The sequence below is a fragment of the Lepisosteus oculatus genome, chromosome 29 (assembly GCF_040954835.1).
Source record: "Lepisosteus oculatus isolate fLepOcu1 chromosome 29, fLepOcu1.hap2, whole genome shotgun sequence".
NCBI classification, from domain to species: Eukaryota; Metazoa; Chordata; class Actinopteri; order Semionotiformes; family Lepisosteidae; genus Lepisosteus; species Lepisosteus oculatus.
The window spans coordinates 2,332,342-2,350,266 of record NC_090724.1 but is presented as its reverse complement, the minus strand read 5'-3'; the positions used below and the strand labels follow the sequence as shown (position 1 = coordinate 2,350,266).

Sequence of the window (17,925 nt, the reverse complement as noted above, 5' to 3'; positions counted from 1 at the left end):
TTAACTTTGATAACTGAACATTTCCATTCCTGACAAAACTCATACCAGAACTTGGGTTTTCTTTTGGTTTTGATACTTTAAAGCAAATGATCTTGATCCATTTAGTTTGAATCTGTCGGCATTAGCATTATTCGTCATTCCTTTCTGCGTTCCTGGGCCATACCATAACCTGTGACATTGAACCTGCTTCACGAGATCATAACACATGGCATAAGACCCAAGCTACTGTAAAAAACTGTTTTTAAAACAAAATCTACACCATTGTCATGTCTGAAAACAATTGATCTACTGAATTTTAAATATGAAAGTATACAAAACATTTAACCTTTGAGAAAATAGAAAACAAATGTGACTTTTACCATGCTCATTCACTCCTTGTGACACAATCATCCTATCAACTGCTCATTCAATACACTACACTCACTACAGTTGGCCACCATGCTACACTGGCTTGGTTTGTGCCATTCCCCCTCCTAGTGACTGTGATGGATGCCCCTGAAGTGCCTTTAAATGTAGAAATACTTGCACGGCTTCACAACAAGAACAGAATGATAGAAATGCACTGGAGCATCTAGCACACGCTGAAGGAAAGTGACAATAAGTGAGGTTTCAGCTTCAATTATCTGCACGTCTTGACCAGGACGTGCAAGTCAGTGAAGAGACAGAGGGCGTGTCGTCCTGGCTGTTTCCTGTTGGTTTACACAACACTCCCAGGAAAACGGGGTCGTGCTGATCACTGCCACCCCATAGGCTTGACAATACTGAGATATTAGCTGACTGAGTGCACTGAGCTGGCATGACAGTTAGGCCAGAGACCACAAGGTCTGGCCAATTCGAACCAAAGAGCCGGCAGGAGGCAAATGAATGATGAAGTCTGTTTTCAGATGAAATACTACAGAATGAAAAACACTTTTAATTTACAAAACGTACCAGGAAGAAGTGAATCTGTAAAACATTTCCATTTTAGAAGTTTCCTTCCATCGACTTTCTCATTTTTATCCAGTTCAGGGTCACAGTGGAGCTGGAGCCTATCCCAGCAAGCAAAGGGCGCAAGGTGGGGTACAGCCTGAATGGGACACAGTAGTGCAGACAGACACACAAGCATGCAAAACTCACACCAGAGCCAATTTTCCAGAAGCTAATAAACCTACCGGTATGTCTAACAAGTTTCCTCTCTGGTACGAGGAAACCGGAGGACCTGCAGGAAGCGAACCAGGGGAGACCATACAAACTCCACACAGACAGCACTCCAGGTCTGGAATTGAACCCAGGGCCCCAGTGCTGCGAGGTTGCAATGCAGACCACTGTGCCAGCATGCTGCCCCCATTTAAGATGTAAACAACATCTAAACAACAAATAAGAATAAAAAAAGAGGCAGAAGTCAACACAAACATTATGTCCCTGATCAGCTTTAATTACATACTTCTACTGCTTTAGCAAACCGGTTGGAGGGAAGATGCATCACAATGGTATTTATCCTCCACCCATGTGTGCCTCCTGGGCTCCTCCGAGAGCAGTGGTTCTCAGCACTCTTCATGTGCAAACTTTGTATGAAAAGATTCTAATCATATCAGAAAAAGAAAATTGGTTAAGGGCTTAACACAGACAGAAACATTGCAGCAAAGCTCCCTGCACAAGCCTATCAGCTACAGCTTTTCCATATTTATTATGCTGTACTGCAGTTGCTGTGGCACACAAAAGGGAACGTAGTAAAAAAGAATCCAGGTGGCTCTCGGGCAAAAAAATCACTCATAATCATCTGCAATCAAACTGCCCAGAATGTGAGGATCCATATTGCCTGTGTGTGGGGTAGAAGGTACTGTGCATTACTTCAGATTTTCTTGGGTGTCAGATAACTTTTTCTCAGTTAAAATGATAACCTCAAATCACCCTCGTCTTCTTAATCTGGAAATGGTTGTTTAAACTGAGTCAATCGCAGAAGTGGCTCGATGGGTAAGAATTTACTGCTTTCCACTGGATTTTAATAAAAAATAATGAACTACATATCGTAAGTGCAAACAGGAAGCTAAAGTGGAGAAACAGAGGGATTTTCCTTTCTGAATTCAGGTCTGCCACCTCATCATGTAAATAGCACGTAAGCAGAGAAAGGCATTTGTGAAACTCTGATCTGGATTGGGTGCTACAGTGTGCAGATCACTCCTATTTATTTTAGTCACAAGACTAGCCTGTTTGATTAGAATAATACAACACACAGAATACATTTTCAAGTAACACTATAGCTTTATATTTGAAAATGTATTTTTATCAACTCTCATTTTTAACACAAATGTGTATTTTTGAAGGGGGGGAGTTCTCGTTGTTAAAGTTTAGTATGATTTCCTCTGAAAATCTCAGAGATCTATGGACTTACATAAAGCACTCTACTAAAAAAAGTATTGTGTACTTAAATAGATTATATAATCATTGAGCACAGACCGGGAAAAAGATAAACATGTTCAGTTCAATTAATTACAACAATAGTTAAGAATCTACCGGTACTAATAAACAGTGGATTGAAAGAGGGATATTTTGTAAAGAAGCACCTTGTTTTAATGTTATATGTACACAGATATACACTGCTTAGTGGTACTACAGATGAAAATATCAGAACCTCTCATGCTCAGAACTGTCTCTGCCATACTGAAAGTAAGACTGAATGCAAAAGGGCAAAGGCATCCTGTTTGAATATAAGAAAATATTTAACCAGCAAAATAAACACACCTGTTACGATTCCTAGCTGAAATTAATTACCCAGCGTGCTCTCATGTTCACTGACACAGAATATTGGAAGAGCTTTAATCTTTTACTATTTGTAACAGATTGGGAATGTTCTAAGGAAATCAAGCAAAGTACAGTACAAGGTACTGAACAAACTGATAGGGTGTTGGACTAAGAAACACTGACTTTGCAGTAGGGATCTGGGTGGAGATTTAATATCCTCCTAAACTGAGCAGGTAATTTGCACCAGCCTGACATTCTTCAAACCAATAGCTCAGGGCACTATTTTTAACTGTCAAGTGATACCTCCTAATTTTGAATTAAATCAGTTTCACATGATAGTTTGTTCCTTCACTCGTGGCTATGTTTATTTAACACATGCATATATATTAGCCTAAACTGTAATATTTACATGTCAAATTGTCACTACGTGTGTAAAATCTGATTTATTTCCACAGGCAAAGCACAGAAATAAAGGTCTTCTATTAGAAATCAATCCATGTCCCCATGCAGTAATTTTTTACGTGCTCTAATGAAATAAATGCTTTACAGAGACCATTAGCAAGCAAGCTGCAGAAAATGATTTGTTTTCTGTGTGTTAAGCAATTCGAGAAAATCTGAACAGTAAGAGTGTCATACCTGCCTTCTTTTACTGATGCAACAAAGACATTACAGTAGTCTTTCAAAGACCAGGCTAACACCAACTTCCAAACCCTTTCCTGGTTAGTAATGAATACACTGTGCCATACAGAGGAATTAAAACTGATGGACTAATCTGTGTTTTATTGGAACAGTCTTATAATGCTGTAATGAAATGAGGATTTTGTTCACAGGAGTCTAGTGGACCAGTTAGTTCGCTGTGTTCCCATCCTTCAGGAGGCTGTGAAAACCCTGCCTTTTCCAGAGCTAATAACAGAGTAATGCTCAGGCCATTGTGAGGGCAACCGCAGGCTCTTCAACAGTGCACAAATTAATTTGGTTCTTTTCCCAGCAGTTACATTCAATTATGTAATGTTGTGCTGCACTAATCCTAATAATCCTCAGCCTGCCACAACAGAAAATGTTTACACATTTGAGCCCTGTATACGCTCCACGTTCATTCCCTGAAGTATGTGTTAAAAACCTGTTCAGAGCTATATTTAGAGCAGACAATCCAGCATGGCCACTCACAGCTTGCTGGTATAATCTCTTGTTAGGAAAATGCATAAACCTCCACAGAGACTCACAACCAGGAAGAATTCTGATCCTCCCAGTAAAACACCGCTGGGATTCTATCTATAAGGCGGAGACACAGCACAGTGTAAAGTGATCTGGACTTGTTACATTTCCGGATATAAGTTCAAACACACGTCCACTTACAGTATATCTGTATTATTATACTGAGTGTCTGTGCCATTCCTTTGCAATTATATATTTATGTCAAGTGAATCATGGACTCTAAACTCTAATACTCTATCTTTATATCTGTAGCATAAATACAATTACAATTATTTTTATAATAAAAAAGCATGATTTTTCTTTGGATTCTTACATTTTGGATTAAGGTGTACAAGAGTTTGGGAAAAGACATCCATCCATTTTCTAAACACTCCGTCCAATCCAGGGTCACACTGGGAGCTGGAGCAATCCCGGCACTCAGAAGCACACGCACACTCACACCAGGGCGGGATTTTCCCAAAAGCCACTAACCTGCCAATTAGGAGCGTATGAGGAAACCGGAGCCCCAAGTGGAACTGCTCGCGAACAGGGGACGAACATACAGACTCCATACAGACGGCACTCCGGGAACTGAACCCAGGTCCCCAGCACTGCAGGGCCGCGAGGCTAATCACTGTGCTGCCTCTCAGTTGACTTCTCCGGTTTCCAAAAAAAGGATTAAAGACATGCCTGCCTTAAAGATAGGTGTTTAGGAGCACATACATGCTCACTGTGAGCGCCCCCCACTGCCTGAGCCAGGGTGCACGCCACAGAGGGAGGCACTCTGCCAGAAATGACTAAGAACGCAATGAAAAGGCACGTGGCAACACCGAAAACAAATCAGTCAAAACGACACAGCCAAAAAAAATACCTCACTTCAGGAATCAACTACCGATCAATGAGCTACTAACTACCGATCAGGCCAGAGAGGCCCAATGTCGCCTCTCATTTGCATGTTGCATGTTTGCATGTTCTTATGAGAGACAGACTCTCAAAAGCGAAATAAGAGCGCTCAGATCATTCACACTATTTAAAAAAAAAGAGCCGAAAAGCAAGTCTTGCAATTTCTTCCCTGTCTTGCCTGCTCCTGACACTTCCAAAGCAAAGGTCACAGCACTGGCTTATCCTTTTCTGAAGGCCTAAGGATGAGTATGACAGCACAGTGCATCTTCTCTGCACTCGGCCTTTACCATAACCCCCCACACACCAGTATGCCTGCAGCTTCAGCTGTATTATGCAAATAGGGCTACAATACTTACTAAAGTCAGCAGCTATATCAGCCTGCAACTCACAGCTGGCAGCCCACTGAAGCTAAGCAGGTGTGTGCCTGGCCAGTACCTGGATGGAGGACCTCCTCCGTAGCTCCTGGGAAAGCTAAGGTTGTTGCTGGAAGAGGTGTAAGTGGGACCAGTAGAGGGGGCATAACCTGCAGTCTGTGGGGACATACAGTAATGCCCCAGTATAGTGATGAGGACAATATACTGTACTCTCTCCTCCCCACTGTTTGTAGATGTGTGGTGATTGTACCGGACCTGGTGGCGGTAGAGGGGAGTCCCTATTACCTGTAAAGCACTGAAAGTGGAGTGTCCAGAAAAGCACCATATTTTTGTGCATCTCTGCACTATGATAGCTGCTGTTTGACCCCATTCTTCATTTCCCGATTTAATTTCTATTAGAGTTTGGTTTATCTCTAGGGATTAAACCTAGCACAGTATTTGGGTGTTGCTGACACTGAAAGCCCGTTTTGGCCACTGCACAACTGTGCAGTGTGTGTTGGGGCTCTGTGCGCGGAGAGCTGCTGGAAAGTGTTAAAACCCTTGTACGTACAGTATATTAGATAAATAGGCTCTCTGCTCTCAGAGGTTTTCATTCCAGGCAAAATGGTGTAATTGAACCGAGCGAAAAGCCTTCAAGGTCACATTTAGAGCCAGCTAAAACTTGTTCTATTTTATTCTCAGTGAATGATGCAATCGACTACTATTCACCCACAGAAAGATCTCCTTGAGGTTCTCTACAGGTGGCAATCGTGGGGAAAAACACCCACCAGCCCCCCCAGTGACGAAGTCTAGCCCGGCTGGCTTTCACAATGGCTCACTTTCATTGCTATTGGCCTTTCATGTGCATTGAAAGAGCTGAATTAGCATGAGGTGGTTTAATCACTGTGGAGCTCCTGCATTGGAAGGGTTACTGGAAGTGTACGAGACTGCAGTATTTCAAAGAAAACCTTTGCAGTTTACATCCAAGGTCCTATATTTTTTTATTCTTTGTTTTTAAACTTGTTATCAATCTTTCAGCCTTTTTGTACCTTGTTACAGAAAAGCAGTGCCTGGATGAAAAGGAACAAACAACGTGAACGAACAATGAATTTCCCCTGCCAGTGGATGCTTGTCTTCCTGGCCAATCAAAGAAAAGTGTTGAAAGTTTAAATATGATAGTGGGAAAAAAAACTTTTTCTGTATTCATTTGGATAAGACAAAAATGTTTGACCATGGTTTTTGCTTTATAGGATTAAACCGAATAAATGCTGACAGTAATCTGTTAATACTATGCTCACCGATCCTGCAGACATTTGTGTAGCAACAACTTTCAGCACAGCTTGTCTCCACTGCATGTTGCTCTGCACTAGAAAGTATATTCTGCTTGCATCTCCAGACTCACTGCCGCTGCCGAAAGACTGCAACCTACACACACACTGCCACTTGCTTCTTGTCTCAGTACAAGACAAAACCGCCTACCTGCCCCATTCCTAACCCTTTTCACCACCAGTGTCTGAAACCTAGCGCCCGGCCTTGCTTTCGCAGTGGAAGGCAGGTAAGAGATTTCCATTTGGAAATGAATAAGAGGGGCATCTCAGCTAAAATGAGGTCAGCACCGCTTCCCTGTAATTAAGAAGAAAAGGCAATTAGCGTACCGGGAGAGGAAACCGACTCGCATCCAAAATGTGAGCTACCCCGGGTGAATTATTTCTTACCCGGGCGCCACGGCGACGCAGACGGAGACCACGGTAACTAAACGAGAAGTGCCCTGATGGCACCTGGGGAACGCTGGCATGAAGGACCAGAGCCAGCGAGCGGGCATCTCTTCTCCGGAACGAGCGAAGACCCCCGCCCACACACTGCCGCCCCTACACGCCCCAGTTCAATCAACAGCAGAAGCTTCGTGGCTGTGAATGCAACCCTGGAACATTTTAGCAAGCGTCAGAAACTAAAAAAAAAAAAAAAAAAAAAAAACAAGCACAGGCTTGTGTTAAACGTATCCTTTGAGCGTTATTTATATTTATTAATAGTGACTTATCAGTCAAAAAAACACACACAAGAGTGACTGCACAACAGATTTACTTCCCATCTGCTCAAATGCAGAACTCATGAGGCCCTGGAGATTTCTGAATTAGCGGAGGTCCCACCAGCTGACTCTGGGGGGTGATGTGGCACCGAGCACTGGAACCTGGCTGCTGGCCGGCCTAGGCAACACAGACGCCTGTACTCACAGTGCTCTGGCCCTCTGCTCTTGTGGTGAGGTGCACACACTTTCACTGCTTTCTGGGGTTCTGGACAGGGACTGTGACTAACACACACACCATCTGCCTTCACGGGACTTAACAGGAAGATGACATCACATGGCAAAGGCCAACTTGTTGCATGATACATCTGATGTCTGACCGGCTTGGTTTGTCTCCACTGCATGCTGCTGTGCACTAGAAAGTATATTCCGTTTGTATCTCTGGACTCACTGCCGCTGCCGAAAGACTGCAACCTACACACACACTGCCACTTGCTTCTTGTCTCAGTACAGCAGGACGACCTTACAAAACCGCCTACCTGCCCCATTCCTAACCCTGATCACCACCAGTGTCTGAAACCTAGCGCCCGGCCTTGCTTTCGCAGTGGAAACGATTCTAAACTTTGTCTTCCAGTACAGATGAGCTATTTGTTTTCCATCTCAATAATTAAGGACCATTAGTATTTAATACCGACTATAGTAAATAGGCAATTTTCAGCGATTCTTTTGGGAGCCACAGCTATCTTCATTGAGACATTTATTTGCGGAGAAGAAGGTTATATTCTTGCTTAAAGTGAAGATGAGGGAAACAGAGGCTAAAACAGAAGTAAGTTACTGTGGTCCTCCAGTGCAGGATTCCTGCAGCTTACAGAGGCTTTTCAATTAGCACCTAATTAAGACCTGGGAAGCACAGCTGACTTTTCTTCTTACCTACTTAATTGGTTCATTTAAATCATTAAGGTCAAAGGCAGAATGAGAACCAGAAACAAACACAGAACGCAGAACACAAAAACCAGGGCTGTCTGCCTCTGAGCTTGAGGGGTGTTTGAACTTGTACAGCTGTGTGGTCTTTTCACAGAAATAGGAGCTTGACATGAATTGTTAATTTCAAATATGGCTGATTAATAATCCACATAAGTGGCTACTAACTGAAACATACACATGCAACTGTCAAAATAGAATGGTATGACACTTGGGAGAGGTATGAGGGCAGGGGGTGCTGGTTTCTCCTTTCTTGAAAGTGTGTTAATGTTGGCTTTTATGTGTATGTGTGTTTATTTACGCATGTGTTTCTGCATGCGTGTGTTTGTGCAAGTGTGAAGGGGAGATCTGTTTTCACTTGAGTGATAAACTTGGGGGCGGTGTTTCGAACAGGGTGAAATATAGAATTAACACCTTTCTGAACAAAACAACAACAGCTCACTGGGCATTATTCCTAAGGCATTTCTCAAGAACTCGCTACTTTGAGCTCATTAATTCACATATTTGTAAGAAAAAGCCATTGCACATGAATTTGACAACTTTTGATTAAATTAACAGCCTTTAGAAAAATCAGTGCTAACACTTGATTTGTAGACAATTGTTAGTTTTTTTTATTTAAATAAACCTTACAATAAACCTTATGTTTTACTATGAAATCAGAAGAGGAAACTCTAAATGTTAAGTACCATTTATATCTGAAGAAACATCTAGGAATACGAACTGCTTTAATGAAAATGCTATCAGAAAACGTCATCTTATCTCCATGAGAAAAACATTGGTCTCGTTACTGTAAAGCCATATAACAAAAAATACAGTAGATCATTGCACCCACTTACAAATCTCCAATTTCACTGTGGTTATTTTACATCAATTTCAACATCCACAGAATCAGAAACTTAACTGGAATATTCTATTCATTTGTGACATTTAAGGGAAACTGATTCATTCTATCCATGAATCCCTGACATTATCTTAAAGTCCTTCACTTTTTTCCCCACACACACAAGCAGGGCTTTGACAGCAGTGTCTGCAAGGATTGTGAAGGAGTCTGGTTGTGTCATAAACACAGGACCACATTAGAAAAATGCAACATCATAACTATTATGAAGAGAAAACCTTTTTCCTTTGCTGTGCACGTAACAGCTCAACCATGCATCTTTGATAAGTAACCTAATTAGATGTCAAAGTACAAACATTCTACTGTTGCTTACAGTTAAAATACTCCAAAGAGTGCCAGTATATGCAGCATACATTTAGCGTTTCAAAACTAGAAGTACGGATGGAGCATAACAAAGTATTTCAAGCATTATAAATTGTAAATTGCATATGATGACATTTTCTTAGCAATACCAACAACTACAAAGGAAGGTTAATCAAAATGATTCTGAAAAAACAAACCAGAGTTGCTCAGTTTGTCTGCAGACTGTAGCACCCCTGTTGAAAGGCAGGCTTCCCACGACACAGAAGCCTACTGATGTGCAAGCTCCTTAAAGCAATGCTACAACTATCTGAAGAGGAAAATCAAACAGAACAAATACCTCTTGCTTCTTAAAGAATACATCCAACCAAGACAGCGGCACATAAAAAGAAAGTCTAAAGCCGGGTTCAATCACAGAGGAAAAATACCACCACAGGGAAATCTGTGCACTCCTGACATCTCCTGCTGGTCTCTACAGAATAAATTCTGTCTTGCAAGAAAACCCTGAAATTCTCTTTTAAGGAATGAACTGTTAATAAGCGAGTTAGTTCCTCACTAATACTTGGATTAAATGTTATAGTCATCTATTCTAAAAGAGGACGAGTTCGTAATAAAATCCACTCCAGGATTTTGGCGACAAGATTGCCTATTTGCAAAATCCCAATAGCAAAATGACAGAAAAGCGACTCATCTCGGCACTCAAGTTTCAATGTTCAGAAACAGGCTCAGACGACAGAAGAGATCTGAAGGCCGAAATCCACAGTGTGCCACACAGCAGCTTGGACGTGGAGCATCAGCACTGTAACTCAGAAGACAGGGGGTTGATGAACTGCTATTTCAAACTGGAGAAAGCAGATGAAATTTTATTCTTTTTTAGCACTGTAGGAAATTGTTCTAGTTTACCAAGTAAGCTCAGTTCCATTTTAGTGGCCAATCAGTCACACTGAAAGTAAAATGTCTATGATAAGGAGATAGCCGGTTCTTTTAACCTTTCAGCCACTGTTCCACTCACAAAATTCCAGTTTCAATTGCATTATGGCGGGCTGATAATTCAACTAGTTATAAACGAATCTATATACAGTATGCTTTCTTACAAGAAGCATGCAACATATTAAGGTCATTTCTATTACAATATAAAGAGCAGCTTTGAGAAGAGATGAAAAACATTTTTGCTAAATTATCTTAAAATTCAAAAATTCATATTTTTATTTATGGGTGTTCAGTGTGCAGAACCTGAGATCTTGATTATAGATCTGCAAGTCTATAGTAGAAGGCTCTAACACAGAAAGTTAAGATTATTGAATAAGCATGGCTTGTGCATTTATAACATCCTGCTGAACTAGACCACAATAAAACAAACTGTACCACCAGAAGAATATGAAAGGGCCACAGGAATACTGAGTGCCAGTCCACAGTATTTGAGGTTAGAAGATTACGCTGTCAAGACCACAATAGAGTCCTTGGCCCAGACAACTGTGTGGAACATTACATGTATATCTTACCACTACATCTTATCTTTCATAGTTTTTGGGATTTCCATATGTTTTAGCTGGGATTGTGAAGTCATTTCCCTACATCAACATCCACTCATTTTAGAGACAATGCCCACACTATTCTGATTTGAACGGAGATAGAACTATAATCCCACAAGAACTACACCTGCTATATGGCCAGTCTTGTCATCTGACACATCACCACCTGACCACCTTAAGCACATCGTCCAACATCTTCAGGAACAGCTGGCGCATTAGGAAAGCAGGGCGGTTTTATTTCTGGCTCAACTAACAGGGGTCTCATTATATGGCTTGCGCCCACACAATTAACTTCAACAGTCTATAGTATAGGAACAACAGACCAGGCTGCTGGCTGCTTCATCCTAAAATGAGATCAGCAAATTTGAGTTGTTTTTAGTTGCTTAATCAAAGTGGCGGAACTACAGACTTTTGGATTGGATGTCAGCAGAATATCTCCATGGATGGGGATTTGCATTGTACAGCAAACAGAGACTCAGACATTTCTAGCCTGGTCTTGTCAGATCTCAGAAGCCAAGCGAGGCAAAGGAGCAAACGCTCTCTATGAGTCTACCAGCCTACCACAGTCCTGTCACTGCTTCAGCTAATGTAGGTCCTTCAGCATTACCCCTCAGCTGGCAGCTATTTTCCATTCGAACAACAGGGGTCACTGCTGCAAGGAAAATATATATTTTTTTATCTACAGCATCCACCCATTCGTTTTCTAACCACTTTATCCAACTGCCTGTCCTGGCGTGCAACAGGTGCAAGGCAGGGGACACACCGGATAGGTTGATGGTCCGTCACAGGGCACACACCGGACACAGACACGGACACACTCACACCAAGGACAATTTTTCCAGAAGCCAATTAACCTACAAGCATGTTTTTGGGACGGGGGGGCTGGAGCCCCCAGAGGAAACCCTTGCAAACACGGGAAGAATATACGCAGATAGCAGCCCAGGGCCCGACCCAGGGCCCCAGCGCTGACAGGCAGCAATGCTGACCACTACACTGCCCTAACTACAGCAGATGTTTCAAAAACATGTTGCTCACGGTAAACGTCCTAAAGTTTTACAACAGTCTTTCCTTTCCAGGAAAAAACATACATTTGAGAAACCAAAGAACAGTGCAGCTTAAATAAATCTTAGCTATAATAAAGCAAAGGGGAGGGCAACCCTGGTCCTGGAGGGACAGTGTCTCTGACGTTTTTCATTCCAGCTTGGCTCTCAACAAGCTCAATTAGCTCGTTACTGGCTTAATGGGACTAATTTAACAACTTCTCCCAGCATACCCAGAAACTCTGCCACAGCAGTGACCGTCCAGGACCCAGACTGGCTGCCCCTGGTTTAAGGATCACCTGCACAGTGACGTTACTTCATCTTCCTTATATAACACAAGGATCACAGGAAGCTGTACTTCCTGACAGTCACAACTGACTGACCAATGTTGTTTCAAAGCATTAGTCACAGCAGAAACATCCAAAGTTCAAGTCCACTAAATAAAAAACAAAGCAACTGCTGAACTACAGCATTCCTCTTCTACCTAAAGACTTCTTCCCCTTAAAGTGACATTTCTCTCAGGGTGGGTGGGAAAAGAAACAATTTACATTTTTACGCCACTTTCTCACATGCCACAAAAAAACAATTCATAACCTACACGTCCTTTGTGGTGCATATGATTAGCACAATCCTTTACTACCGCCTACTGAGGAAAACATTTTCACAGACCAGCGACAGCAGAAAGACAATGCTTTTGCTGAACTGTCTCTGTGAGTGACTCACAGCTCCTAAGGATCCTGCATGACTTAAAGTATTAAAAGAAAGCTGTTTGTTCTTCCATTTCATGCTTATTGAAGAGCAATAAGAACATAATGCATCAGCACAGGGATATAACTGAACTTCATTAGAGTCCTCAGATAAATGTCATCCGAAGGAAATGTCTTTCTCTTGCTTCCAAGCACAGTTATTTTATTATAGTGTTAACCCAGGGTTTACTAAACAAACCTCACACTTCCAGGCATCGTCATCAAGAAAGTTGAATCAAACCTATAGATTGACTAAAGGCATAATCTTCGCAAATTCTGGTGGTTTTTGTTTATTTTACGATACACAGGCATCCTCCTACTTGGGCTGAGCCATCCGTAAATTAATCACCACACACAGGTGCGTGCAAAAGCCGAGATGGGATGACAGAACGGGAAATCAGTCTACACTGCATGTGCAGCTTTTTGGCAAAAGTCCGCAGTGAGACTTCATTCATTTGGATGCTCTCTTGGTTCTTTTTTTAAAACAAATTTGGGCTCAAATTAATGTTAAGCCGTTGACAAAAATGTGTCATGCATTGACAGCAGTATCGCCCTGTAGCCTGATCTCGTTGGATCTCGGAAGCTAAGGCAGATCAGAACAGATATAGGAGACCTCGAAGGAAGATCAGGCTGTTGCATAGGAGTCACAACGCTTTGCGTGAGGCATGAAACTAGGGTCCTGACTACTTGGTCATTAAAGATCCCTTGGCACTTTTAGCAAGAGTAGGGGTGTTACCCCAAGTTTCCAGGTGGAAGCTTCACATCAGCAGTGGATGAAGTGAGTTCCCTCCTAAGAAGTAAGTGCTTTGGGATCCTTAAGGAGAAAAAGAACACATGCAAATTCAAGGAACTATCCCCTTTCGCTTTTTAAGGATCCTTTGCTCTCCATCACTTCCAAGAACACATTAATACAGTCAGAATGACATGAATTAAGCAGTTTAATGCAAGGATATAATCTTGCATCATATGTAACAATGCAGACTTTCCTTCTGTACTACATCAACAGTAAAATCAACAATATAATATCAAAGACAGCAGACTGGACAGAATGACACATGTGCAATCCTCTTCCATTGACAAAGAGTTCGAAGTACAGATTCATTGTGGCTACATATAAGAAAAAAACTAGTGCTTTCTGAGCAGGTGTGTGAATGGTAGCATATTTTGTTAATGTGGCACTACTAACTTCCCATTAGGAAACTGGGACAAAGCGGTCATTACAGAGCCCGACAAAGTGTGAGGAATGGCTTTTGTTCTAACAGAAAAGTTCCATTATCTTTTGCTATGACGTGATTTTCACTGCGCGAAGCAAGAATTGTAAAATGCTGTACAAAAGAACATGCTTGATTTGTCCAAATTAAAAAGGCACTGAGGCATGTTTTATGTCTCATGGAAAGTAAAGCTCTGTTTTAATAAATGTATTTATGTATTCAGTAATGTATTCAGTAAATTATCTTTCAGTTGTTTAATCCGTCTCGGAAAAAAAATTGCCCTTAAAGTATGTTATCAGCAGCCTTTGGAACTCCCAGGTATACAATACTAATCAAACATAGCCGGGAATGTTCTTTAAAACAACAGAATCTCCTCTGGACTGATGCTCTTTTTATATGCACCCTTTTACTAGGGGGGGAAAGTCAGCATCTCAGCTTCCAGATGAAACTGGTACTGAAAAAACAAATTATCTTTAAAAAAATAGTGTGTCAAAAAGTGAAATGACACTGACTTAACAGCACAACAGAAGTCGAAGTAGCAATGTAAGAGGAAGAATACTGACCTCTATTATCAGGAGGGCATCCTTGAATTTAACATGCACTCCAAAATAAATAGGGCTTCCTAGATGCTCTGCATACATAACGAGCATCTTGCCGTTAACAAAATGATTATTTTTTTTTTGTGTGATCGACAGCAGGCAGATATTGGACAATATTGGATGTTTTTTTGGTGTCGCTAGACAGTCGCGCCAGGGTAAATCTGTAGAGCGAAACACAGCAGGTGCACAAACATCCAGCCCAAATAGCTAGAGAAAAAATCATATCATTCTGTGGCTGTTATTGGATGTTGTGGGCACTGCTGTCGGATACATACCATTGCAAACACTTCAATGTGTGCTGCACTTAGAGAATACTCGGTAAGTCAAGTGATCGACAATCTCACAACAGCGCAGAGCACCGGTTCATTAAATCTTAATTTGCTCTCCTACTTCTTACACGACAAGAGGAGCAGAGGCTGGAGCCGTGTCAGAAGCTCACTACTGAAATGATCTGGTATTCATTCCCGCTTCAGGTACAGTATGAGTAGGAGCTGGTGCCTTTGCTCTCGTTAGAGGGAGACATCAGCACGGCTCCGGCTTCACTTCGCCCTGTGGCCTACTTTGATTTTCCCCAGAGGGGAAATACATACATATTAAAGAGAGACAAGTCGCCGGTGTTTTAAAGGAATAAATAAATAAGTCGCGGTGCCAGTGCTCGTCCCTCCTCCCGGGAATCCGAGACGGGTGTCGCTGCGCTCGGAGCGGAGCCCCAGCAAGCGCCGCCGCCGCCGACCCGGCCAGCTTCTCCGCAGGGCCGGGCAGGGAGAGGGAGGGAGTCACATTTCATCTTTAATTAACCGGCTTTTCCAAAAGCCTCTGGTTACGAACACCGCTTTAAAAAAAAATCAAAAAATGCACGAACGCGAGTCGCGCTTTAATGAAATTATCCACATGGAAATGAGGTTTGGGCTGTCGAGTTACGAGGGAGTGCGAGGGGTAAGTTTCTCGACGAAGGGGTCGCATCTTGCTGATGTTAAGACAGGTGGATAAGTAAATAAATGACCACTTATGTAGCATGAGCTTCTAACCTACGGCTCAATGAAGCGGTTCCTCCCGTCGCGCTACCGAGCGCAAACGAGACAGCGCAGGAAGAGCATGCCAGCGCACAGGCACACTGCGTGTCTCTGCGGAAACACGGCCACAACGGAGGTGATGGCGGGGACACTGGGACACTGGCTGCGCCGATACTGTCACCCGTACATCCCTCAGTCTGAGCACATCCAGCCTGCCGGTCCACGGCAAACCCGCTGCCCTGGGGCAGACAGCAAGCTGCGGGTTTTAACGGAGTGGACGTTAGGAGCAGGACGCGGCACTTTGAAGGACAACATGAACTGACATACAGACACCACGATAAGATAGGTACAGGTACTGGAACAAGAAACCAAGACACGGGCAGTACAAGATCGGCGCTGGTCAGCTTTGTGCAAAGCGCAAACTTGACCAGAGACCAAAAGATCACACTGTCACTGCTGTTAGAGATCGTTAAGTGACGGCTGTATTGTTTCAGCAGTGTCCGACACAAAACATATCTTCCAGTGCAAGACCCATTATTACATTACGCCATTTATTACAATTCAGTGACTTTATCCATTTGTATCTGTAACAGGCCGAACCCATTCAGTCAGACATTTAGAATTTGATATGTTATTTTGGAAGTTTTGTCAGTCAAATAATTTCTAAGAAGTGCAAAGCAGTATACAAGTGGTGCATTGTTGGTTATTGGTCTTGTCTGGGGATAAACACTTTAACATCCTGTTATTGAGAATGATGATGAAAAGATATTTAGTTCTGACAGACCACATGTACATACTATATTCAGCAAAAACACACAAATGCATGTATACACCGACTGAGCGCTCCAGCCTAAATTTTATTTTAAAAATGAAAAAGGTGAAAACAAATTAAAATTCAGCGGGCGTGGAGCAAGTCATGAGTCTGCAGTTCTCTGCGCAACAGAGCTTACATCCACTCATAAGAGGGACCAGTCATTTCAACAATCGTTACTGTTTCTAATTATGAAACTCTATGCACCATTTTTATATTAAAAGCCTGGAAAGAAAAAATTACATAACCTGTATCTATTCCACTGGCCTCTAATCACAGCTCACTGCACGTTGTTACAGATTACACATACAGTACGCTTTCTTGATTGAATCACTCAGAAAGTTCTCAATACCACACCTGATTAAAGAACACTCCTCGTCCGCACAAAGCCTCCTCACTAGGGGCTTCATCTGATCTAACTGCTACCCCTGTACTCCCCACCCTTGTGGAAACACTGCACCAGTCTCCCTTAAAAACAGCAGAGACTGGACTCCAAGAAAAAACAAAAAGACAAACTAAACATAGTGTCTGCTTAACAACGCAGTTCTGCAGCACGAGCAAACCCCTTCCTGCCGCTCACTCAGTCCTGTTACACATTAGTTAAACTATTAAATAATTACATGTGTGGCCAGCAGTTTGTTACTCGGTGCATGCAATAATAAAATAAATGTAAGGTTCTCTGCACAATCTCCCCAAAAACAAAACAAACAGAATGAATCAAATCTCTTCAGGCCCTGCAGACTGCAAACCCGAGCACACTCGATGACTTTGATTCGGTATTCAGACAATGCAACCCTGAAAATATGAAAATCCTCCAGGGAGAAAAATGCTTAGAAAAAAAAAAGCAACTTGATAAACTGTACCAACCAGCTTTGGAGATGAGGAGTACACACATTTTACTTTTAGAAAAACAGGATAATTTCCTTTTAGTATTTTTAAACAGTTGAATACGAGGTGCACCAAGCCATCCAAAATTCTTTTAAGAATAAATCCCAACCTTCTTAAACCATTGTTAAGTAACTAGTTCTATTTACAAAGATGGCAGGCATTTTTGTTTTGTTTCAGCATATAGTTTGGCTCTAACATAAACTTGATTTTAGAAAACTATTTTTATTTAAAAAGTGGAGTGTGAATCTAGGGGTCTTTTAAATTTTTTGGAACACTGAGCGACTGGCACGATTAACAACAAAAGACATTATCGAATCTGCTTCTGCGTCAATAAGAAGAAGTAAATTAACATGGCTAAAATTTCAAAATGGCTTTTGTAAATTTTAACATCTGTTTGAAGGTCAAGGATTATTCGAAATCTCAAACTGACACCCAGACCATATTTGGCTCTCGGTTTTGGCACATTAGGTGCCTCACACACTGTAATGAAAGTTAAACCCAGCACATGTCAGTGAAATTGTAATGATTTATGAGCAGGGCAATATATACTAGCTTAGGGTACCAGTATCTGCATGCAACGCATTGATATTTCTTTTAAAAAATGAGAGAACAGGCACAAAAACAATACTGTCTTAGCTTTCAGCGTGCACACTTGGACTTTATTTAAGATGAACCTCTGTTTGTGTGTGATTAGCACATTCTTTAATAATCA

At 41.9% G+C, this 17,925-nt stretch overlaps 1 protein-coding gene across 8 annotated transcripts in view; it reads right to left on the bottom strand.

Annotated features, from left to right (window-relative positions):
* The window catches only part of nfic (nuclear factor I/C), a 217,052-nt gene that overhangs the window by 138,594 nt on the left and 60,533 nt on the right, over positions 1 to 17,925 (bottom strand). Inside the window, exon 1 of one of the 8 annotated variants that reach the window (XM_015365458.2) lies at positions 1,152 to 1,295. The exons of 4 other annotated variants lie outside the window; for them this stretch is intronic. In XM_015365458.2, the coding sequence (XP_015220944.1) occupies positions 1,152 to 1,226 (75 nt within the window). In that variant the 5' untranslated portion in view covers positions 1,227 to 1,295. Of the gene's footprint in view, positions 1 to 1,151; positions 1,296 to 17,925 lie in introns of those variants that run through there. 3 more of the 8 variants (XM_069186077.1, XM_015365454.2, XM_015365451.2) reach the window with 3 other exon arrangements.